The sequence below is a fragment of the Aethalodelphis obliquidens genome, unplaced genomic scaffold, assembly GCF_003676395.1.
Source record: "Aethalodelphis obliquidens isolate GAN/ISIS:26980383/991018 unplaced genomic scaffold, ASM367639v1 scaffold21, whole genome shotgun sequence".
In the NCBI taxonomy this organism is placed as follows: domain Eukaryota; kingdom Metazoa; phylum Chordata; class Mammalia; order Artiodactyla; family Delphinidae; genus Aethalodelphis; species Aethalodelphis obliquidens.
The window spans coordinates 15,943,283-15,968,514 of record NW_020837965.1 but is presented as its reverse complement, the minus strand read 5'-3'; the positions used below and the strand labels follow the sequence as shown (position 1 = coordinate 15,968,514).

Sequence of the window (25,232 nt, the reverse complement as noted above, 5' to 3'; positions counted from 1 at the left end):
GGTGGGGAGGATTTCCCTGGGCCTGGGGATCTCCAGGACAAGCCCCTGCACCCCAGTAGCCGTGGCCGTCTCCTTATGGGTTTCACTTTCCAGTCGCTGCAGGCCTCCTGCATGTGTGCACAGCAGGGCTGTTGTAGGTTGGGACCCTTGAAGCAGGAGGAGGCAGGCGTGCTTGTTCTCCCTGAGCGTGTCTGGGACAGCACCCATTGGGGGCCTAATTACATGCCAGGCGCTCCTGTGGGTTGGGTGTGATACCCCCCTGTCCAGCCACCTGGGGGGGTTGAAGCAGTGATAGGCTGGCGGTGGACCTGGCTAGGGGACTCCAGAGCCACTGCTGCCACTGTGGAGATAAGCACAGAGCGGGTGCCAGGCCCTAGCTCCCTGTGCAGGGCTTCTCTTTCTCCATTCTGGGACTGCAGTGGGTGGGGGTGGGGTGGGGGGAGACACAGGGTGGGGGAGGGTCTTCTGTTACTTCCTTTGCCTTTGTTGCCACCCGGACGGCACCTGCTCTTTGTTTCCATTTTAGCCGAACGCTCCCTCCTCCTGGAAGCCTTTCTGGATTAGTCCTCCTGTGTGCTCCCATCGTCCCCCAGCTCAGGTGCCTCACATCCGCTCTGTTATGGCACCAGGCTTGCCAGCAGGCCCGTCCCCTGCCAGGCTGTGGGCTCCCCGAGAGCAGGGCCCCGCCCCGTGCACACACCCTGGACACCCTCACTTCTCCCTCTCGGTTTTGTTGAGCTTGTTTGTCTGTCTGCATTTCCTGGATTTGAGGACAGAGGTCGTGTCTGTGTATTCTGCCACCACCACCTGACCCCCGGCAGGTGCCCAGGAAATACCGTGGTGTAATTAACAGAGTGAACGGCTACCCTTCTGCTCTCCCTGCCCGCCAGGCCCCTGCCCTGGGGCGATGGGCGTTAGGGAGCAGTGATGCCCCGAGGCCTGCGATGCTCACGCTCTGTGGTGGCAGCGGTGGCCTGGCTTCCCTGCCTGCCTCTCCCTGCCCTCACGGGTCCTGGCAGGCTGCCACCTGCCGCTGATGCGCCCACGCACACTCTGCTCCCCTGTGTCCCCCGGGACTGAGGGAACTGGTGCAGCACCGTCTGGTAGTGGGTAAGGGCTGCCGGGGTGTGCCGCCCGCCCCGGCCCTGCCTGCCCTGAGTGGTGGGTGGAGCAGAGTGGGGCACAGTGGCTGCAGAGACGCATGATCCCCAGCCCAGCTGCTTGCTGGGACAGGCGACGGCCGCCCCTCTCCCGCTGAGCTCTTTGGGCATGCCCAGGGCAGAAGGTGCCAGGAAACCAGCCTAGAGCTGCCACCTGGCGAGGGTGCAGGGGAGCAGGATGGGTCCCGTGGACCTGGTGGTGTTGGTGGCTCCACTGGCCCCGCATGACGCGTGTTCCCACCCTGCTGTGACCCCGCACACTGCGCTCTGGCCTAAAGGTGGTGCTGGCTGTGAGCCCCGTGCCCTCCCTCTGCCCATCAACAAAAATGTTAACTTTTGCAAGAAGCCCAGGGAAGGGAACTCTACAGCTGCTGATTTGTAGCTCCAGGATCCCTCACCACCATAAAATAGGGTTCTTCGCATCAACCCCAAGCACGGATGCTGCTGCTTTGCTGGGAGGAGAGGACAGGGCAGCCCTGAGCCCCTCTAGGCATTCAAGTGTGAGGATAGGACCACCCTCCCTCCCCATCCTGCCTAAACGTCTAAATCCTTCTTCTCCCTCCCCCAAATCCCCACTGCAGCCTGGTCATGGCGTGTAGTAGGCCCTCAGTAGATACTATTGAATAGAAGTGAGCTCCTTGGAGCAGAGGAAAAGAGCCCTAGGGTAGAGCTGAGAAATCCTGGGTTTATAGACCCAAATGGGGACGCTACACCCCCTGTGATGTTCCTCTCCAGGCCTCAGTTTCTGTGTTCCATAGATAATCTATAAGGCTCTACCGGTTTTCGTTTTTCTTTTTTTTTTTTTTTTTTTTTTGCGGTACGTGGGCCTCTCACTGTTGTGGCCTCTCCCGTTGCGGAGCACAGGCTCCAGACACGCAGACTCAGCAGCCATGGCTCACGGGCCCAGCTGCTCCGCGGCATGTAGGATCTTCCCGGACCGGGGCACGAACCCGTGTCCCCTGCATCGGCAGGCGGACTCTCAACCCCTGCACTACCAGGGAGGCCCTATTTTTTCTTTTTTTTAATATGTATTTATTTTTGGCTGTGTCGGGTCTTAGTTGGGGCACGTGGGATCTTTCGTCGCAACGTGCGGGCTCGGTAGTTGCGGCCCACAGGCTCCAGAGCACGTGGGCTCTGTAGTTGTGGCCTGTGGGCTTAGTTGCCTCGCGACATGTGGGATCTTAGTTCCCCGACCAGGGATCGGATCTGCGTCCCCTGCGTGGGAAGGCGGATTCTTAACCACTGGACCACCAGGGAAGCCCCCTGTGCTGGTTTTGAGTTCTGATTCTCACCACCCTCTGCTGTTGGCTGGGGTAGTATGGGTCCAGCTTGCCATCGCCCCTGCTGCCCCTCTGCTTGCTGGTGGCCTCACCGCAGACATTCTCCCCTAGAGCCCAGCTTTAGCTGCTGGTGACGAGGCTTGTATTTACCATGGAAAATGCTTCCTGAGACACCATTTATGGGCAGAATTTCTTCTCAGGAGATGAATGTGGTACCCTGCCCGTGCTTCTGGAGCTGCCCCCCCCCCACCTTCCTTGGTCCAGGAACTCAGCACAGATGCTTCCTAGCATCAGAGCAACCCAAAGGGAGGGTGGCAGGCGTTCTCGGGGACGTTTGAATTGTCCTCCAGTCCCGTCCCTGTGGGTTTCCCCTGGCTCTCCTGGGACGTGTGGGCCCTTGGCTGTTTTCAGAGTTGGCAGCCCTGAGTTAGTAACTATAAAGATGTGCTGTGCTTCTCTATGACAGCACCCTCACCCCCCCTCCCTCTAAAGGAGCCAGACGTCCCTTAGAGAAGGTCCTCCTCCTGTTACGGATGAGGGTGTGGCTCACAGAGGGACTGTGACTTGCCTGAGGTCACACAGCGAGTAGCTTTGCCCTCACTTGGTGTTTGAGTTTCCAGGTGTTCCTTCCCACACGTCTCTTCCTCCTGGGTCAGCTCAAAGGAAATATTTGTTTTCCTCTCTGGGAACAAAGGCTGGGCTTGGTTTGTTTCTGTGAACGCAGCCATGAGGAGAGGCAGTCACCAAGTGTTCAGGGGTAGGGGGTTTTCTGACGATCTGGGAACCGCAGATGGCCCAGGTTGGTGGCTTTAAATCGCTGGGTTCTGAGACTCGGTGTGGCCTCATTAGGGGAGCCGGTGCTCCTAGGCTTGTGCGGACCTGAGCTAGTTTCAAGCCCTGGGGACCCCAGGCTTAATTGAAACGAGGTGGAACAGATGGGCTGAGTCTATCAGCAGCTTTACGTGACAGTCTCTTAACATAAAAGCACTTCATTACCCACTCATTTCGCTGGGGCTTCCTGCCCCAGTCGGAGGGAACGTGGCGGAAACGAGAGCCTCTCGTCCAGATGGAATCACAAGCACGTGGCCTGTGGGCCCGTCTCTGAACAGGCGGCCGAGGATAAATCATCAGGCTTACGTCTCCGCTCAGCAGCTAAATTAAAAAAATCGCTCTCCTGGCTGTAACATCGCAGAACGTGGGCCGTGTCGCTGCGTTTGGGGGTCAGGTCCCCGTTGCTCTCAGATGGAGTAGCATCGAGGGAGGCATGATTGGTTGGGGGTGGAGGCAGCAGGCTGTCACTAGGGAAGGTATGAGACAAGCGTAACTCTAGAAAGTGCCCCGGTCTGTGGTCTCGGGGAAAGCTCACCAGCCCAGAGCACCCAACCTGGCCCTCGCTCTGCATCCCGCCGTCAAATCCCTTTACCAGCGCTGTGCTGTGGTTCCCTCCGACTGGAAATCCTAGTGATTCTTGTCCTGACCCCTTCACATGATGTTGGGAGGAGGAAAGAGAGGGGACCCTCCCTGTGTTTGGGTGTGTGTTTTTGTTTGGGCCACAATGTTGTGGAAGGGAGTTCAGGAACCCCTCTTGGCCAAATCGAGGTGGGAGTCTGGAGGAGTGCTAATCGATGGCAGGAGTGTAAGCCCTGTGATGTGTGCAGAGACTGCCAGGAATACTACTCCTGACTTTCTCGGTCTGTCCGTGTGAGCGTCTCAGCCTTTCAGAATCCCAGAGGCACCTCACCTGTGTGAACCTTAGCCGTGCGGTTTCTGGAAAAGTTATGGCTGTGGGGTTTGCAGTCTCTCCTCCTCTCTTGGGGCACTGGAATAGACGCTGGGGACATTGGAATACGTGTGGTGGCTTTCCCATCTGAGTCACGTCTACTGTTTAGGAATTTTAAATTCCCCTTGCTTTGCTTGTTTGCTCATAAAACTATCACATTTGGGATTTTACAGTTGGAAAGCCTGGCGTATTCAAACCAGCATTACAAATTCACTTTGAGATGTTTTGAACTTTGGTTACCATCTACAAGCTGTGGGATCTTCAGGCACATGGTGAGCGATTTGGCTAGGTAAAATAGGAAATAACAGGGGAGTGAAGTAACTTATAGTAGTGGAGCCGAGTAGTTAGTTTTCAGGACTTGGTCCTCGTGTTCATGTGAGAAAGAGAAGACACCACTTCCAAAAAAGAGACTTGAAAAAGAATAAAACCTCACTCAGTATAAATTTTGAGGAATATTTTCTGATCGGTCTCATTTTGTCAGCTGTCACTTAGCTGCTTTTTGCTGCCTGTGCGTGGGGAGTCACTGGCGAGGCAAAATGTGAAAGTGCCACAGAAGTGGGAGGGTGAAACATTAGGAGTTGAGGGGAAAGAAACTCATATATGATTAAGGGCATCAAGGATGGCTTCATGGAGGAGGTGACATTTTCACTGACCTTCGGAGGATGGATAGGATTCTGACTGGTGGTGATCGGGGCCAGTGATGTGTGAGGATGAAAGAGCGCCCCAGTGGGAAATGCAGGGTATGTACAGTACACTGTAACCAAAGGTTTGACCTGCTGGCCACACTTAGCAGCTAATACGTTTCCTGGCTCTCTCCTACACTGCGGGACTCTAAGCATTCTCCGCAGCCCAGTTTAGAGGCTGCTGCCTCTGAGACGTTTTCCCAGACTTGCCTGGGCAGAGTTTGGCAGTACCCCCATGCTGTGCTGCTCTGGCACCTGTCCTTTTGTGCTGTGACGGTCTACCTCCCTGCCTTTTCCACCAGCTGAGAGTTCTCAGCTCACAGCTAGGCCGCTCATATGTGTTTCTGAGTATCTGAACCCCAGACTTAAAGGTGTGCTGGGTGCGCGCTCAAAGCTGTTACTACTTGTGTTACTGATTCTCAGTATTGGATAGGTCTCTGTGTCGCTTGGACTGTGTGGACTGCACATTTTGCTGTCTGGACCATCCTGATCTCCTTGGCAACCATGAGCATCATCTTCCTCCTGGATGCCTCGTGTGGGTGTTTGTCTTAACATCTCTGGGATCTCCCTCTCATTTCCTCTATGTTAACAACTCCTTTTCAAACTCTCATGGAGGGTCATTCTGTGCACCTAAACTCAAGGCATTTAGCAGCATTTATTCTTCCTTCCTGGCAAAATGTCGAGCCATAAAATTCATTTGGCAAGAGAAAAGGATTTCTTCCCATTTTGTTGTGAAATCATTGTGCTTAATCCAACAATCCCAGTGTTTCCAATGGAAACTGAAGATAACCTTTGCCACAGACACACAGAGTGTTTCCACCCTGCAACTTTCCGGGACCTTTCCTTTCTTCCACCAGCGGAGAAAGTGACCTTTCTGTTTGAGCATGCACAAAGGTTGACATGAGCCTTGGCACGATTTTAAGCCTTTTCAGCGAGGCCCCTACGTTGCCTCAGGCGGTGGGTGAACTTCTCCGGGATCCCTGAGCCTCCATTTTCCAGGGACCGGTGGTCTGGGAGCCCACCCCTTCCCCCAGGGCCTCCTGCCTCAGGTCCCAGCGCAGGGCCCAGGGCTGTAAGCTAGCCTCTGCCCTCATCCCTCAGTTCTCCTGGCTGGCATCTCTTCTTCCCGGCCGATGGAGGCTTTGCAATTTCTGATGGGGGATGCTGGAAAAAGTTTGATTGGGGGGGGCGGTGATTAAAAGAATCAATAATCCACGTCATTTTTTGTGTTGGATATGTTGTGAATTGTCTCCGGAGAAAGGCTTTTTTTTTTTTTTTTTTTTTTTTTAGTGGACCTGTCATGTTCACGGTTCAATATCTAGTAAATAGATGCTGCTGACATTCTTTGGGGGAAGCCATGCCACTAAAATAATTTAAGGTGTTAGAACCACATTACAGAATCTTTTTTAAATGTTGGGAAAGCTTGCTCTTGTCCTGATCACTCTAATAAAGAGAGTTCTGGGGCTTCCCTGGTGGCGCAGTGGTTGAGTCCGCCTACCGATGCAGGGGACACGGGTTCGTGCCCTGGTCCGGGAAGATCCCACATGCCGCGGAGCGGCTGGGCGCGTGAGCCGTGGCCGCTGAGCCTGCGCGTCCGGAGCCTGTGCTCCGCAACAGGAGAGGCCACAACAGCGAGAGGCCCGCGTACTGGGAAAAAAAAAAAAAAGAGAGTTCTGTCATTTTAGTATATTTCCTTTGAGGGTTTCTTCTTTTTTAGCATATCTTTAATTTTCTACATTCAGTTAGGCATCCTTTTATTCATTTCAGCATTCTTTGCCCTCTTCCTACCCAGGATCGCGGCCGTACCTTCCATCACCTAACCAGTCCCCAGCGTCGGTTTGCGGCACAAGTCCTCAGGTGCCGCTCCCTTACACACACCCGGTCATACTCGGATTTGTATTTTGAACGTGGGTGTTTTAGAGCCTCCGTTTAATATTCTGCTGTTGACAGTTTTGTGGTGAAGTAGATAGCTTGCTAGGAGTTTGGGGTACACACACTTATTCTCAGAGGTAAGTTGAGGGGGTCGGTTTGGGGGGAGCTGGAGCTGAGTCCTCCTGTTCCAACCAAGGGAGGAGGTCCTGGAGAAAGCACGGCTTACCTGAGGGCTTCCAGGACATTCACTGCCATGGCTCCGTGGGTGCTCTATTTATAAGTCCTGGATAGAGACTGGCTGGAAAGGAATTAGGAGGCCCATCTCCCACAGGGACTGGGCAATTTGATGGAGACAGCTGGGCGACACGCAGAAAATGAGCTTCACCTGCAAGCCCCGGGAACCGCAGGTCACCTCTGGCCCAAGGGACAGACCAGGTGGAGTGAGGCATCCAGGCTTGTCCTGGGGTCCCTTCCAGCTCCCTCTGTGCGGCCCCCAGCCTCTGCCTTCCCGCCCCCTGTCCCCCTGCCTCCCCCAGAGCCCCACCTCCGGAGGGCAGTGACGGATCCCCCAGATCTTGTTATCTCAAGACTTAGCACCACCTGCACGTACCGTGGAGACACTCGGGAAAGCTCGAAGCTTCCTCGGGAGGAGTGAGGTTTGAGGGAGTTTGGGAGCGAAGGAACGTTTAGGCTGGAGCGCTGGCCTGTGTGAAGGCTGGTGACAGGAGGGATGACGAGGGCCCAGGTGACTCCCGGAGCCAGCTGGGAATCACAGCCTGGGCCCCATATTGGGTTCTGACACGTGGGGAGCCATGCTCACCAGCAGGGACGAGCGTTTGGTGTCGTGGGTTCAGTGAAGCCACGTGCCTGGGTGCTGGTCTCGTTTACTCTCGGGGGGCTGGGAGGTCCTGCCACCACCAAGGCCACTTGCTTAGTTGTAATCATGTGTGAGTTCTGCGCATGACCTGGTGCCTCTGAAATCTGCTCTCCCGCTCCTGCATCATCCTTCCTGCCACTAGCAGAGCTCTGTCACCTGTGAAGCCTGGACTGGGGCACCCCCTCCCGTGTCCTGGATTTTCCCCACTGGGTACGTTTGTACTTGTCATGAGAGGATTCTAATAGGAAGGGAGTGTCTTCCTTCCACTCGGCTTCCTGGTTCTGTTCTGAGAGCTTCTCTCTACCTGTGACCCCTGGGAGCCAGTGCCACGGCCTCAAGACGGCCCCTCGGCACTCCCCGTGTCCCCCCAGGTTGCCTCTGGGGAGGGTCCAGATCAGGAAGCTGTCAATCCGAGGGCGGTCTGAGTCTCTGGGCTTATCGACACTGTGTGCGAAACCAGATGCAGCCCCTGGGAGCCCCAGCTGGGGTGCCAGACGCTTCCTGGAGTGTCCTGCCCGTCCCATCCCTCCCCGAGGTATAGGGCCTTGTTTGTGTCAGGACAGCCCTGGGAGGAACTTCAGAGTCGATAAGATCCTAAATTTTAGATTTGCAGCCTGGCTGGGGTCAGGTGGGTTCTTTCCCCTTGTACTTACAAAGAGCTTTCTAGCCCCGACCCCCTTGCTACATGAGAATCCAAGTACCACCACCCTGCGCTGACCTACTTTTGTGACTTTTCTTTTAGTTGGTTTCAAGTGGTTAGCAATGAGGTCCCTCCAGCATGCAGTTAGTGCAGTTGCGTTTAGGAAAAGGAGAATCTGGGGTTTCCCCAGCATCTTATACTGGGATCTCAGAACACACCTAAAGCAGGTGCACAGAGGAGAGGGAACGGGGGTACAAAATCTGCTCTGGATCTCGGTGCTTAAACCCACCCCCTGCCCTGCTCCTGCCTCTCCGCAGCCCAGTTCTCTGTGGAGGGAGGGCAGGGGGTCTCTGGGAGGGCTGCACCCCAAGCCTGACTCTTCCCTCCTGCCATCAGGCCGCAAGGATGGGATGAGACAAGAGGCCTCAAGGCTCGTGTGTGCCCTCATCCCTCGTCCTGGCGTCGGGATGTGACAGTGTGCTTTGTTTCTGCCTTTGCAAAGGCCCGGGTGGCACCAGGAAGGCTTGTTGGCACATCTGGGGGCTACCCAGAGCACACCTTGGGGCCTGTGCTCTCCGTCCTCGCTCCGTGTCCCCACTGCCGCAGCCGGCCGGGGTGTGACCAGTGCCCGCCAAGCCCGCCCGTGTGTCAGCTGCGGGCTCCACAGTGGCTTTCTGTTCTGAGTACCAGGCAGGAGGGGCCCCTCGTCAGCAGCCTCCTCACGTAGCCGGAGGGCCTGGCCCGTCACCGTGGAGGCCCCGCCGCCCTGAGGGGACGCATTTGCTCAGCTTTCCTCAGGGAACCCCTCGTCACCAGTGTTTCAGAGCACGGCAGCCACTAGCACGTCACATGTGGCTGGCGGGGCCTCCAGATGTGGCTAGTGTGACTGAAGAAGTGAATTTCTAATTTGTTTAGAAAGCTGATACTGGATTCAGTTACTGGAAACTTTTTAAGTGTGTTTGGAACAACTTCGGTTTGCGACTCTGCTGATTCAGATCGTGTTTCCAGTGACAGTTTAGCATCTGAATTGCGATGTGCTGTGAGTGTAAACTACACACTGAATTTCAAAGACTTAGTGTGAAAAAAGAACGTGAAGTGTCTCATTCATGGTTTTATGTTGGTTATGTGGTGAAACAGTATTTTGGAAATGTTGGTTTAATTAAAGTATATGATTTGTATGTTGTCACTCGTTTCTTTTTACTTTTCTAAGGTGACTACTAAGAACATTTGAAATTAATGTGTTTCATGTTGTATTTCTGCTGGCCAGCTCTGACCTTTGTACTCAAACCTCTGAGCCTGTTTTTGCTGGAAATGTGATTGGTGGTCCTTTGGCGGGAGCAGTTAAGGTCTTGGGGGTATCTTTGGCCCCCAAATTTTGGATTAACTTTTGGGAGGCCCATGATGTTTTGAGAGGAACACATCATGGAAACATTGTTAATAAAACATTACTTCTTAATTGTGCAAGTGATACATATTTCTTGTGGGAAAATTAGAAAATACTGATTAGACAAAATGAACCATCCAGTTTTGGAAGGAGAATACATGGATTTTCCAGCAATATTTTCTAGCAGTGTTTCCAGCAGTCTTTTGCTTAGGTAATCATAAGCATAAAAATACCACTTTGCATTATTGCAATGCAGAGACCTTCAAGATGATTTCTCATTCTGTATCTCCTTCATAAACGTGTGCACCCTTCTTCGAGCACCCTGATAAATAGGGCTGGCACTCCAGACAGTTGGACCATGGCAGAGGAAACCAGCCAAGACTTCAAAGGGGACTGTAGCTGGTTGGACAGTGATAAGAAGGAAATCTTCTAGAAGTTGGGCTGAGCACTTGAGTTTAGTGTTGAGGCTGGATAGGGACTCCACGACAGGATGGACCCATCTGGTTGGGAGTCCTTCCTTCTGCTAGAAGTGGATTTACCTGATTTTACTCAGTGTGTGTTTTGCCCCCAGGGAGGGACTGTGGAATCCTTTGGTGAGCTCATTCAATTGAGAAACAGTTTTTTCCGCGTTGACTTTTCCAAGCCCTGAAGGAGAGCTGAGGCTGTAACGCAGCTCAGACTCTGTCCAGCACTGAGACTTGTTTGAGAAAACATTGACCATCTCTGGTGAGGTGACACGTGACCTCAGATAGTAAAGAAAGACATCCTCCAACACTGAGTGCAGAGGGGCCCGTGTGTTTGGGAGTGGGGTACTCCTCCTGGTTTAGCATCCCCTCCCTCCCCTCAATTTCTGGTGTGGCAGGAGCCATGGAAAGATAATATGGAGAGTGGCTCAAATCATTTTGTACATTCTGTGAAGGTGTTGGCCTCTCCAGGCGTGCTTGCCTAGGCCACCATTCTCAGGATTCAGAGAGCTCTGAGGTGTCCAGCTGGGCCCTGTGGGATTAGCCGATCGTGTTAATTGTCCCCTTTTTCTTCATCAGTGCTGGTTGGCAGTGTACTGAGTACAGAGATTCATCACGTCATCAGTAGAGCGACTGCTGGGAAAAAAGTCGTGTCTCAATAGAAACATTTTATTTATTTATTTATTTATTTTATTTATTTATTTTTTGCGGTATGCGGGCCTCTCACTGTTGTGGCCTCTCCCGTTGCGGAGCACAGGCTCCGGACGTGCAGGCTCAGCGGCCATGGCTCACGGGCCCAGCCGCTCCGCGGCATGTGGGATCTTCCCGGACCGGGGCACGAACCTGTGTCCCCTGCATCAGCAGGCGGACTCTCAACCACTGTGCCACCAGGGAAGCCCGGAAACATTTTTTTTTAAAGGCATAAGAGGAGCTTTGTTGGTCAAGAGTTTCTTGACCACTTTTGTAGGACCAAGAATACTTAGGAATCCTACTACCTTGCTTGTCTTCTGTAAAATTAGATTTTTTTATCTTCCGATTTGTGAAAAGCAAGGCACATCTGGGCAGGGAAGACCAACGTGCCCTGAGAATTGCTCTAGGAAGCATGAGTGGTGGGTCGGCACACTCCAAGGAGAACTTTGTTAGCCATCCCTACCCCAAGGGGACATGGCCGATGGCTGGTGCCTGGGCCTTCTTTCAGAGGCCCTTGGTGTGAGGGCAGAAGGCAGCTCACTTCCCGTGTGTCCCCTCTCTGACGGGCACAGAGTAGCTGTGATTTATCCCTCCCCCAGGGAAGTCACTGCTGAAAAGAGAGAAGTCTCACTTACAGCCTGTACCAAAGACCTGCCGAAAGCTAGGATCCCAAATCGTCAGCTTGTAAAGACACAGTAGCATCCGTTTAATCTTTATTCTGTATTTTTTAATTGCACAAGCAAACCATACCGTAAAAATAAAGACATCTTTTAAAAAGAAACTCCTGATCCTGCTAATCTAGCATCTGATGTATCTTCTTTTTCCCAAAGTCTCTGTACACACGCAGACCTAATTTTTATTTGGTAATAATCAAGGCGGAAGCACAATTCGCTTTTTTGACTTTTCGCTTACTGGTATCTTAACTATTCCTTCCTGTTATATGGTGTTTTCATAGTTACTGTTTAATGGCTGGCACACTCATCCAGCAACTTGGTAAACTGTAATTGTCTTAATCAGTCTTTATTCTGTTTTCTGTGCTTAATGGTATCCTTTCCCCTTTGTTTCTGTAGGAAGTTCTCCAGCAGCTGATCGTAATGAATTTGCCCAATGTCTTGATGATTGGCAAAGACCCGCTGTCTGGTGAGTGAAAGCCACCCCCCCCGACCCCCCCCCCACCCCCTGTAGAGCCTGGGCAGGGCCATCAGCCCTGGGCAGCTGTCAGAGGCAGAGCTCTGGCTGCCAGCTTGGAGCCAGCACAGTGAAAGCACGTGATCATTCGGGTGTGATCATAACGGGTGGGTTTATCACCCTGAGGCATCACGCCAAGAGCACATTTCTTCCTTAAGAATATCTCCTCTGACCCCTGGGATTGGAGCCCAGAGGCAGGCGAGGCCTCGGGCTTAGGGCCCCGAGTTGTATGATGGACCCCCAGGGGTCTCTCCTCACACCATCGTGGGGTGTGGTCTCTATTGGCAGGAAAGGATCTTTGGAGGGAGCTAATGTCCCTTCCGCTGGGATCCTGTGCTGCTTTATTCCCCCTGTGGTAGATCTCACCGGGACATCCTGTCGTGTGTCTGTTTTCATGTCTCCCTCTGGTCTCTGAGGCCTGAGTGGGCAAGGTTCTAAGTCCTAGTTTCGGACACTCGGTGTGACTTTGAAAGACTGAAATGTCCTCCTGGACACCTTCCAGAGAGCCAGGGCTTAGTTCATCCCTGATAGTTAACACACTGGGTTGGTTAAACAGGGTGATAGATTTCCTCCCCTCCACCTTTGTGTGCGTTCACCTGGACCCGTGGCTCATGGATGAAAGCTTGCAGGCCCCAGGGACAGATGTGCTCGCTGACTGGAACTTCCCTGGTTCCCGTGGAGACCTTGTTAGCCTCCTGGGCTAGGTGTGGAGTCAAGGAATGCAGGAAGGATCCCACACGTTAGAGCCTTTTGCAGAAGGAACTGAAGCTTCCCTCTGTCGGTCCCTCCCCGCCCTGCTCTCCCTGGAGTCTGGCTGTCCTTGCTCCTGTCCACGTGAGCTCAGTTGGCTGGAGAGCAGAGGAGAAGTATACCAAGTGACCCGTCGAGGACATTTCTCATAGAGGAGCCCTGGCCCTGAGAGCAGCGGCTTCTGGGGCCACCGGGTCGAGGGCAGCCGAGCATTTAATCACTTTGTTCGTGGAGGCGGTCCTCCTGGGCCCCACTTCCCTTTTTGCTACGGGAGCCAAAGGAAGGGGGTTCCTTGACCTCCTGTTCATCTTCGGTGCCGCTGACCCGTGAGCACCCCCAGCCTTACACATTGGCTCTGCAGAGCGTACCCAGGCCCACCCGGTGGCCCCTCACCCTTCCCCCCTTGGTGCGTTAATAACAGGCAGCCCTTGGTTCGCGCCACCCCCAGCTCTGCCTTAGGGCCATTAGTTTACTGGCTTTATTTCATGGTTCCCCCAGGTAGAGGACTCAGATGCAGCCCTGGGCTCCAGGGACAGTTGTGACTCCTGTGTTTCTGCAGTAACATCAGGAAAGTAAGGGTCTGCTTTGCTGAGCAGAACTGTGCTGCTTGTCCTGACTTATTTGAGGGGCTGATGTTAGAAGAGAGATGCCCGGAGAGGTTGGTGGTTCAGGCTTAGTTCTACTATTCCATCTGCTCTAGAGACAACATCGTAAGATGAGGAGAGGAAGGCAGTGGAGCAGGAAAGAAGGATGCTCCCTGCTTGAGCCTTTGGTGAGCCTACCGTGTGCTGGGCATGGGACATGCATTTAAAGACGGAAAGGAAAATGTGCTTCCGGGGTGTGACCGTGCCATCCTGTTTATAGATGAGAGAACGGCAGCTCACGGAGTTGAAGTGACAAGCCCTCGGTCGCTTAGCCCATGAGCAGAGGGGCCGATTGGGAATTTGCTCCATCCAACGCACGAGCCTGAGCTCCGGTCCGTTATCACACACGGACAGGCGTTAGGTTGAGCTGTAGGCGATTGCCAGTGTTCAACCATTTGACCTACAAAAATGACGGTGGCATATGATTCAATCTAATACTAACCACGTCCTCCTCCCCCACCCAGGCAGCATGTCAGCCCATCACCCCATCATACTGCGTAGTGTGCCACCTTCCCGTTGTCAGTGCCCCCCCCCCCACCTGCTGCCATTTGGAAGCCTGCCCTCTGGGCGCCCCTTCTCCGGCAGGCACCTCCACTCGCCGGAACCCTGGCTCCAGCCCTCCCCCTAGCTGAGTCTCTGTTCTAGCCCCTTTGAACGACATGGGGCCAAGAGACTGTCCACATGCAAGGAACCCAGGTCGCACCTCGGGTCTGGCGCTGGACAGAAACACCTGCAGAGATGTGGACGCTGATTTTTTTTAATAGCTTTATTAATGTATAATTTGCATACCATGAAATTCACCTATTTTAAGTATACAATTTAGTGATTCTTTTCATAAATGGACAGAGTTGTGCAACCTTCCCCAACAATCCGATTTTAGAACACTGTGGGGAAGCCGCTTTTAAGCTGACAGGTGAATTGCCTGCCGTCTGGTCCCCAGCACCATATAGAATCAGTGCACGTCAGTTGAAGAGGTTCTGGCCCCAGTTCTGATGGAGAAGTTGGATTGATGAGATGGGGAGCCCTGGGAAAGTTAAGGACGAGAATCCCAACGGCTGCAGCAAGCTCAGAAGGCCCCTGGCGGGCAGGGCCTGACTGACAGCAGCTTCTGCGGGCTCTGCTGAGAGGGGAGGGGCTGCCTCCCCTGAAGTCAGGGCTGGAGGGATGAGACCTGGGCGCACGCATGGGTAGGTTTTGACAGGAGTGTCGGGGGGCTCCGAGAGCAGAGGAGGTCGGCAGGAGAGGTGCACCATCGAGAAGACGCAAACATGAGTGCCAGAGACATATTTGTGGAATAGTGTTTTCTGTTTTAAATTGTGAAAATAGATGCGTGAAGCATTTGAGGTTTCTTTTAAAATAGAGAACAACGTTGGTTTCTTTCTCGCGGGGCGGCTTTTTTTACGAATCCTGCCACATGGCTCAGGAGCATGTCTGTGCTCTTTTTGGCAGATGTTGACACTGTACTGCTATTTATAACATTTCAGTTTTTGGTTATTTTTTGTTTTTGGTAAATGCACGTCAGTGGAGCCAGGGCAGGGGCAGGACAGATCCCAGCAGAACATCTAGTCCAAACACACACACACACACACACGCACGCACGCACGCACACACACACACACTCACCCTCTCTCTCTCTCTCTCTCTCTCTCTCTCTCTCTCTCTCCACTGCTACTAAGTCCAGATCGGAAGAGCTGGACTTAGCCTCTCTCTCTCTCTCTCTCTCGCTCTCCTCTCTCTCTCTCTCCTCTCTCTCTCTCTCTCTCTCTCTCTCTCTCTCTCACTAAACGGTCCCAAGACACCAAGCATTTATCCCCCTTCCTCTGACCTAAAAAGGAAGCTGTCATGACTAACACTATTAGAAGATTTTTCTGTATGTCTGTCCTTCTGCACCCATCAGACAAAAAGATGTTCTCTTTTTTCCTACCCTGGATGGGATTCAAGGACGGTTTAGTGAATGTGAGAAAACACTTCACGTACTTTAAAACTCCATCCTCAGCGTCTGCCCTCCTGGCCCCCAATCCCCCCGATTCTCTTATTTCCTGTTTGTACCTCGAATGACCTCTGGATTTCCTCTCTGATTGTGCGTGATTTTATAATCATCTCCCTGGATACCCGTCCGCGGGGAAGCATCTGTCCAGCGCCTCGTTACTGTGGATGCTGCTTCTTGGAGCCTGGCCTGGGGTCCTGCGGGACCCTGCTCTAACCCTCCCTCGCGTACAGTGGCGTGTAGCAGAAAAGCCTTCCCCGGTGGCTGGGCCATGTGTGGACCCCCAGGACTGGTTGTTGTAGGGTGTCCTTTGTCTCGTTTCCAGTTGGCCGAAATGTATCCTTCTCTCCTACCTCACCCCCATTCCTCAGGCAGTGCCCTGGCTTTAATTTCCAAACAGCTGAGCTCTTCTCTCCTCCTGCCCCGCTGCCCACCGGTTCCAGCCACCACCATCCTCCTGGCTAGCACCGGAGTGGCCTTCTGTCTGCCTGCCTCTCTACCTTTGCCCCGTGCTGTCTGTTGCCGTCTGTTCTCAACACAGCAGCCGGTCCTCGTAGAAAGTTAGATTATGTCACTTTTCTCCCTGTGCTGTGCACTGGCTGTTCCCTCTGCCTGGAATGCTTTTCCCAGATACTCACAGGAACAGATCCTTCCAGTCTTTGCTTGCAATATCACCTGCTCGGTGCAGCCCATCCTGATGACCTCCCTGTTTGCAGCTGCGTCCCTCCCTCGTCCTCAGGACTCCCAGTGCTTTTATCCTGCCCTGCCTTCCCTTTCTTCGGCAGGAATCTTGGGGGTTTTTGTTGTTGTTGCCGTTGCCAATGTCTTCTAAGTGTCTGGAGCAGTGCCTGGCACGTAGTAGGTGCCGAGTAAATAGAGCATAAGCGCTGGAGACCCACTTTGTCGTTTCCCTCTCCTGTCCCCACTTCCCTCTTCCATCAAGCTAGTGATCCTTACAGATGTTAACCACATGCTGTCACAGGTACAGTGGTCAAGTGTCAGTGGTCAGGGTCAAGTGAGAGTCGACCTCTGCCCAACACCATGTGTGTGGCTGCCCTAGGCCGGTAATGATGTACTGCAAACGGCCTGCACCCCCATCTTGCCAGCTGTGCGTCCATGAAACATATTTACGTGGCTTATCGAAGAGCGTATTCTACATGAGAACCAAGAGATCCCAGTGTCCGCGGCATCTGTAAAATGAGGGAAGGCCTGGGCCAGAACTTCAGGCTCTGGTTTCTCAGCAGCCGGGCCTGTCACTGTGCCACACACACGAAACAGACTAGATTTGTCTGACAGGAAGCCAGGGTGTTAGCAAATTAATTTCTGCAGTGAATCATAGAGCAGTCATGCTGGAAGAGAGCACTGTTTTTTCTTCCAAGGTTTGTATCTAAGTGCAGTTGTGGTTTTCAGACTTGTGAATTGCTGACCACTCCTAAGCTGTTTAGAAAGGAAAGGGTGGAGCCATGTAGGTGTAGAAACCCAGCCCAGAGAGGGGAGGGAACTCATTCAGAGGCACACAGCATGGTGGTGTAAAAGATGTATTTATTACCATAAGTTACGCAGATGGTTGTATATGTGGACAGTCAGCCACTGGTTCCAAGCCGGAGGACCAGCCACTGTCATTATTCTGCCTGGTGTCTCTTGAGTTCTAAATGCCAGGCAAGATTCCTGGGTCCAAGGCGGGGCTGATCCCGTATTCGCAGCCTACAGGGTCCTGTCTGTGAATACAGCTGGAACCTTTGAGGATAGCCTCCCATTCATTGCTGTTTGGTGATCTGGTCCTCGTCCTCAGTTTTTTCTCTCGTGATGGTTACAGAAGGGGCTTGCAGGGACAGAGAAAGCACCTTGAGGAGTCTGAGATTCTGTGCTCCCAGATTCTGTAAATGTCGTTCCTTCACAGCTCTTGCAGACCTCTGTTCTCCAGCTGCTCTAACCAAAGAAACCAGAAGGCCAGTTTCTGACCCTCCCAAATAGAAGACGGGAACGCGCTTGCATCGCTCCTCCTCACAGAGGAGCTCAGCCCGAGCCCCCCTCCAGCTTTCTCTGTCAGATGCCCACCATGGGTGCAGTGGCCATGGAGACGAATAGGCTGTCTCTGTTCAAGGAGCCCCCAGTCTGCGTTGGGGCAGGAGGGGAAGAAAGTGTCCATGACTAGCCTGTTCCAGGGCGAGACGCAGTGCGAGCATGCTTCCCACAGAGTGCGAGGCGGGCAATCAGTTCTGCCTGGGCAGGTCAGGAAGACTTCCTGGAGGAGGCCGTATGTGGCAGGGCCTCAAAGAACCCTCGACAGCAGCAGAGGGAGGTGTCCAGGTGTGACAAGTTCAGAGGAGTGGAAGTGCTGGCAGTCCCATGAGGAGCAGCAAGCTCAGGGCACAGGGAGGAAGTCTCTGTCACAGCTGAAGTTTAGGTTTCAAAGGCCAGAGGGAAACGGAACTCCTGAAACTCCTTGGAATTTAATATTTAACCCTCTAGGATTTACTTGCTCTCCTATCAAGGGCGTCCTTGAAGTGCTTCTCGGAACCCACGGAAACCTTCCCTCACTGCACCGCTCTGCCTTTTGATGACGAGCTGCAACCCCTGAGGGCCAGTGCCCCCGGGGGCTGGCTCACCTCCAACCCCGGCACCGGAGAGAGGGCTCCAAGGCTGGTTTATTACAAACGGTCTTCCTGCCGCTGAGATTGTTCTTTTAGAAAGCGGGCGGGCTGCCTTCCCTCCCCTGCCACCTTCCTGCGGCTCTGCCCGCCCCAGTGCCCTGCTTGCCAAGTGACATGGTGGGTTGAGGGTCTGCCGTTAGGTGTTAATGAGTGATTCTTGAGTTCTTTTTCCCAACCCTAAGCTATTTTTTCATTTCTCCGGAATTCTGGTCTTGTTTATATATATGTATAAAACTTTTGTGTTTGCAGAAACCTTAGGTCCTTTAAATGAGGAGGGAAGAAGTAAGTAAATAAAGAAAAGCTAATCTCGCCAGGCATTCGATCCTCTCCGTGCTTCCTGTTTTCTCCTGGAGGGAGCACGTTCAGAAAAGCACCCACACGCGATTTCACGGGGCACGGCTTGCGGCCTGCTCCCTTGCTTCTGTGCTGCCTGCTGGATTGAGAAATGAATTCTCCGGTCCCTGTAGAGCGCAGGGGGTTGCCGGGCCCTTGAGCTGAATGCCAGCACTTGGCTCTTCTAGGAACGTGAAAAGCTTGGTTAGCAGCAAGCACAGCGATCGTTAGAGCACGGCCAGATGCCAGCCTTCGGAGCAGGCGCGGGACCTGCCTGGAGACCAGACTTTGTTTGGTCACCTCCTAGTGATGGGCTGTACACAGAGAGGGGGCTCCCCAGCTGCATGACCGTGCATGGCGTCTAGCGGGACTGCTCTCTGTGGCCGTGGCTGCCCAAGGAGGAGGGATGAGCTGTTATTTGTCAAAGGTCTCTATGTTCACCGATACTATTGGGGCTTTGCATTTTCTGCCTGGTGCGTGGGAGGGACCCTTTCTCAGATCACCTCCTGCCTCTGCCACCGTCTCCCCTCCAGCCGGTGCAGACTCTGGGCCACAAGCTGCATTCTTGGGGTTGCTGCTCCTTTTCTGATCTTTAGTCGTTTGGTGCTAGGGAATGCGTTAGTTCTCAGCTTCTGTGGCCTAGGCAGGCTGGGCTAAGGAGGCATTTTTGACGATGGCGCTGTCTGAGGGGCTTGACGTGGCTGTTGAAGTTGCTCTCTGGGAGTGGCTGCCTTGTGGCATCCGGGCAGAGGTTCTCGTTACCCACACAGGGTGGTGTGAGGGATCCCTGCGGGTGGGGGCAGACTGGGGGGTGGTGAAGGAGAGACGGTGGGATAACGGGGCCCTGGGTCAGGGTACGCTCTGGAGCCCCCCACATCATTTCAAACGGACGTGTGACTTCGAGCCTGCGAAGTCCACATGTGATAACCGTTTGCTGAATGACTAATAAATGGGGGCGTGCCTGGTGGGGGTCACACGGGTAACGTTCTAGGTGTAAGAAATCTAAGTGAGGGTTTCCTATGAGTCGCTCTCCAGGCTGTGAGGCGGTATGTAGAGGTGCTTGCCTCCCATCCCATGACCTGCGACAGGTATTACGGAGGGTCCCTAAGTGCCCACCCGCAAGGAATTACCGTATACACTGTTCCTCATGGAACCCAAGGTAACCGTGTTAAAATAATAACAGCTTTTCTCAGTGTAAGCAGAGCCCGCAGGAGGGCCCATAGAACTGTGCCCTTGTGGGTGAGTCTTGAGATGTCATTATGCATTGAGGAGAAACAGGGTCACGTTCAGTGCAGTGCTATTTTCAAATCAATGAGACAGCCCCATAATCAGTCATCCTTATGAAATGACTGGTTTTTAACTAAGAAACCAGGGAAAGCACAGTGAGTGGTTAACTCCAGCACATAAGTCAGAGGAGAGCAGAATGTAGAATTATTAAGAAAAAAAAATACGCACACACACACACACACGTATATCTCCATCCCAACAAGATTGGAAACTGAAAATGTCTTTTCTCCCTGGGACATGATGCTAACAGTTACCATCAGTCACTCAATCAGCAGACACTGGCTAAAGACCTGCACTGTGGCATTGGGATCAGAAGCTAAACCAGAGAGAGCCCTGCTCTGGAAGGAAATGTAAATAAGCAATGGCAGTTTCGGGGAGGGGGATGGTAGCGAGTTAGGCGAGAGCAGGTGGTGACCAAATCTCAGTTCTGTGGCTCAGCTTGTCTGAGCCTCCTCTTGTTTGTAACATGGAGCTAATACTGGCCTTTGGGGATTGCTTTGGGGATTAAGTCAAATGATAGCATGTTATATGAAAGTGCGGTAATGGTCTGTAGACGTGAAGGGCACTTGTGGAGGGCAGGATTAACTCCAGTGGGTCAGTCCTTCCAGGCTGAGAGGGTTAAACCCTCACCCTGGCTGGCGACTCACGGACCGAGGGCCTCTGGGGTTGTGGTCCTCCTGGAAAGGGCTGTTTGCCTTCCTTTGTCTAAATCCCCACCTTGACACCCCAGTGATCACTTATACACAAGATTGATTTTCCGTATCCAGAGAATGTATGAACGTTCAAATGACTGCGTCTTAGAGAATCAAAGAGTAGAGCCAAAAGGACCCCACTGATTGTGCACCAGGCATGGAAGCTGGGTTTTGTTTCATGTGCCAGCTTTCATCGCGTGTCAGGCAGTGGCTACATCAGGCAGTGCTGTGTTCAGAAGGATTCTGAGGCCTCCTTCCAGGCTCAGTAAGAAAGTGTTATGATTGACTAGTTATGTCTGCCACAGACTCAAGATCAGAAAGTCAGGAAATTTTCCAATCCTGATCTGATTCAGTCTCCACATTTTAGAGGCTGGTGTACTTTAATTGCCCCACTATGTTTCTATCCCCAGGTCCACCTTTATCACACGTGCGGTATCAGTTTCCCTTCTGTTTTGGAAGCTGATTGCTACAAACATCTGTAGCTTTATGTATAATTTAGGTCAGCCTATATGCGTTCCATTTATGCTAAGAAAGGCTGGAGTGAGTTTCTCTGTGTCAGAACTCCAGGAAGCAGGTAGTAAAGTAAGTAAGTAAGATTTTTCTTAGACTCGACCATTAGCTCAGGCTGTCATGGGATTCCCCCTGGGGTTGTGGGTAGGTGTAAAGGGTGTCTGATGTGTTCGGCCCTCCCCCCTCCATTGGTTGCTTGTGACTCACTAGGTACAGAAATCCCCGTTGCTTCCTACCCCGCCTCCCATTTCTCATGAAAACCCACTTTAATAAGCTGAAGCACAAAGCGTTTATAATTTGACAAGCACCGTATCCTCTTGTGTCTAGGCCTTTGCATATGCTATTCCCTGTGCCTGAAGAGCCCCCAGATCTCTCCTCATCCTGGGGTCTCAGCTCAGAAGTCATTTCCTTTAGGAAGCCTTGACTGATCCTTACTGCAGACTAGTCCTTCCTCTGGGGTCCTCTAGAAGTTGCTGGTTTTCTTGGTCTGAGCTCAGAGGACTGTGTTGATTATGGGTATATTCTCAGAAAGTACCCAGCACCTAGTAGGTGCTTGGGAGGGAGCTGTCTGTAGGGTTGTTTCTTCTTTGCCTGTGTAACTGTGTCACTGAGCCATCCTTGCCAGCAAGGACCCAGTAGAGAGTCTTATGATGTGTTTTCGAACTATTCAAAACCCACAATCTGGTAGATTTTAAAAATACTAGAAATCCTGAGAGAAATTGGGCATCAGCTTTCCATGAGCAATGAGGGAACTTCTGCTTTTCTCTCCCTCTCTCTCTCTCTCTCTCTCTCTCTGTCTGTCTCTCCTTTTTTAAGTTTCCTAGGAATTTGTGTAGGGATAAAAAGCACAGGATACATTTGTTATAGCAGATGTTTTTATTCACTTAGCTTGGTGAGAATGAGCACAGCGCTGCTTCCCGTGAATGAAGGCAGAGGTGAATTTCCTAGTGCCCTGTTCACCACCAAAACGCTAACTTTAAATAATTATTCCCTGAACATTTTTCTAAAATGAATTCTCTACTTTTAAAATCCTTTTTCCCCTTCTGTTACAAAACCTAGCAAACTGGAATTCCGTACTTTTCCAGCAGTGCTCTGGACCAGATTTCGTTTTTTCTTGCTCTCTGATGGGTGTAAATGAATGAATGAAGGGATGAAGGAATGACTCACGCTTGTCATTGTGTCTAGCCACAGGATGCTGAGGGAGCAGAGCCCTTCATTCTTTCACTGAACAGCCTCAGACTGTAGTTTTAAGCCCTCGTGCATGTGTGCAGGGTTTCTTGTCTCTTCCTTGCTATCCCATAACCGGCTTATGCCCTCGCTGCTCACAGTGGGCCTTTCTTGTGCTCCTTTCCACTTTTAATTTGCTGCTTTCATCTGCTGTAGGCTGGGAGAGTGGGTCATCAGAGTTGCTCAAATTATCCAAAGTATGATATAATTAGGTCCTGTGGGGCCTTTGCTGGGAAGAGCACGTAAAGATTCTTCGTGAACTCTGACCTCTGTTTGAGCTGATCCAAGGCCTTTAAAATGCTTTCTTCTTGTGTGTCAGCTCTGCTGGCTACAGCACCAGGTACACGGCCTATGAAAGGTGAATCACTGCAGACGAGGAGCCTGGTGACAGCTGGGAGGGGTCTGTACTTGTTATATCCACCAAAGGGCTTACGAGGGTCCCTTGCCAGTCATCTGGGGACTGACCGCGAAGGGACAGAGGTGAGGACAGCCACCTGGGCTGGCATGAGCACTGTGGCCAGGGGAAGATTTTGGTGAGACTGATTGGAGTTTTTAATACTCTGGTGGGTATGTCCTTTTCTTTTTGTCAGAACTAGAACCGTGACTGGTCACCACCTCAGCCTTAATAGAGAAGTGAGTCATGGTGGTGTTAACACGTATTTATGTCTATGGATTAGAGCCTCTTGGGCCAAATAAAAGGCCTCCGGTGGGAAAAAAAAAATCCATTAAAGTCTTTGAGAATTTTTCCGTTTCAAACATTGATCAAGTTCTATGCTTATTAGCAAAGAGAAGGTTTGATCATCGTGGGTTGATCTGCAACACCAGACCCGATTGACTCTTAAGAGTGTGGAATCTGAATGCTCTGCAGGGACCCTTTTGTCCAGCCCGCCAGCCCGTCCCACCCACCTTCAGACTAGGCGGTGGGAAGGGCGATGCCAAGCCCCCAGTTCTGAGACTCGACCATAATAATGTCATCTCAGGAAAAGCTGTTTTTAGCTATTTCTCAGGTGAGAGGTATTAGGATGAACTCACATGTTACTCCATACACGCCTGACACCCAAGGACCCGAAGTGACCGACAGCACTGGCTCTTGGACATGAGTTTGGTTTTCTGCATCCCGGGTGTCATGGATGAGGCTTGGACCATTTTAGCACCGTGTGAGCGGGTGTTGGTAAGCCTTTCAGGAAAACAGTGCTTTTCCTAGCATGTCCCTTCTCCCCCAGAGAGAACAGGATATTATGAAAAGGGCAGAAAACCGTAGAGCTTCTCATCCGAAGGGCACCCTGCACGTCGCCCAGGCCAGCTGCCTCCCTCTCACAGATGTGGAAACTGAGACTGGGAAACAGCACGGCTTGTTCCCGTCACAGGCCTCCTGGTGACCAACTCAGGTCTGGAGCTCCTGTATCCTGACTCTGTTTATTTAAGTGACTGATAAACAGACGAAGACGCATTTGGCCTCAAGCATAATGGAAAAGACACAGTGTAAAATGATGAAATACGATTTTTTGGCCTGATTGGCAAAGCTGAGAAGGAGTAGTAAAGCCGTGTTGGTCTGGGCATGGGGAAGTGGGACTTACAGTATATTGGTTGTGAGAGAGAAAAATGGCAGAGCCTTTCTGCAGGGCAGTTTGGAAGTAGGAAAAGCTTGAAAGATGAGTTTATCCTGAAGGCGGGAGTCAGGATATCCATAAAGAATTAGCTGTAAGATGTTCTTTGTAGCATCGTTTAGATTAAAATATTGAAAAATCGGATCTCTGGAAAGGGAGTGGTTGAATTTGTTTGTGGCGTTTGTACAAAGTAAGTATGAGACGATCAAAAATGATGTGTGTGTCGTGTCTGGGACTTGCTTTGGGGGATGCTCCAGCCAGACATTGAGAAACAAAGGCGGTGGCAGTGAGGAGGAGATGGAATAAACGTGCAAAATGCTGGTAACGTGAAGCGGGTGATGAGCGTGGAGGTTCGCTTTCCTCTTCTCCTTCATCTGTTTGAGATTTTGCAGGATGGAAGGGCAAGTTTGTGTCCATTCTTATTTCAGAATCGATTGAGTATTTTCCTGTGGGGACTGTTCTCATCCATTGTACTTTGCTTACCCCACACACTAAAAAGCGATGCTCACGTTCATTAATTATCGTGGAAAGATTTTATGATATATGTGAACGGAAAAGGGCCACAAATAGTTATGAACAGCATTCTCATTTGGTTTAAGAAAAAAACAAACCCATATGGAGAAAACAGATGGAGTGTGTACACCTTAAGTGCATCTCACTGGGTAGAGAGGTTTTTTTTAGCTTATTTGGTTTTTTTTTCCCCCTGCAGCAGATATGTGTATATCACTAGTGAAATTTTACAAACAGTTGAGCGTAATTAACTATGTTGCTCTTTTGATTTAGGGAAGAGTATGGAGGAGATTAAGAAGGTGCTGCTGTTGGTGCTGGGCTGTGCTGTTCAGGTAGGGATTGGGCAGGGGGCAGAGACGAGGGCTCTTAGGTTTGGGTTTGTGGGGATAAAACACCCCCTTGGGTGAGGTAGGAGTGCAGCTGCTTTCAGCCCAATAGGATGGAAGGTCGCGGGGTTCCTGCGAGAGACGTGACACCGACTTAGGCGGCAACCGTTTCTAGCACCTTGGGCAAGAGGCCAGGTGGGGATCCCTGGGGCCGGGTGCCATTAGCAAATTGTCCCCAGTGTAGGAACATCTTGAGCAAGGATCAGCACACAACCGGTGGGCCAAATTTGACCTGCCACCTATTTTTGTAAATAAAGTTTTAGGGGGACATAGCCATGCTCATTCCTTTACATATTACCTGTGGCTGCTTTCACACTACACCAGCAGAGCTGAGACCCATGACCTGTCCAGTCGAAGATATTTTTTGTTTTACCATCTGGCCCTTTACAGATGAAGTTTACCAAGTGCTGCCCTAAACCAGCTGTTCTTGATCTTTACTTGTTTAAGAATCCCCTGGAAAGCTTGTCTGTGTCCCACCCCCACCCCGGTGTTTTTAAAGACAACCCCCCGACAGAGGTGATTATGATATAGGTAGTCTGAGCCACTTCTAGAGAAACCTCAGTTGTGAGGGGCTGGCTGGTAGGAGGGCAGAGCACTCTTGATTATAGGAGAAAAAGCCAGGGTTGG

General features: G+C 51.9%; 1 protein-coding gene across 6 annotated transcripts in view; it reads left to right on the top strand.

Annotated features, from left to right (window-relative positions):
* CCDC88C (coiled-coil and HOOK domain protein 88C) overlaps nucleotides 1–25,232 on the top strand; it is a 126,922-nt gene that overhangs the window by 41,057 nt on the left and 60,633 nt on the right. For 5 of the 6 annotated variants that reach the window (XM_027120345.1, XM_027120344.1, XM_027120349.1 and 2 more), the window contains exons 4-5: nucleotides 11,901–11,970; nucleotides 24,493–24,551. In XM_027120345.1, coding sequence (XP_026976146.1) covers nucleotides 11,901–11,970; nucleotides 24,493–24,551 — 129 coding nt within the window. The remainder of the gene's footprint in view (nucleotides 1–11,900; nucleotides 11,971–24,492; nucleotides 24,552–25,232) is intronic. The other variant, XM_027120346.1, reaches the window with a different exon arrangement.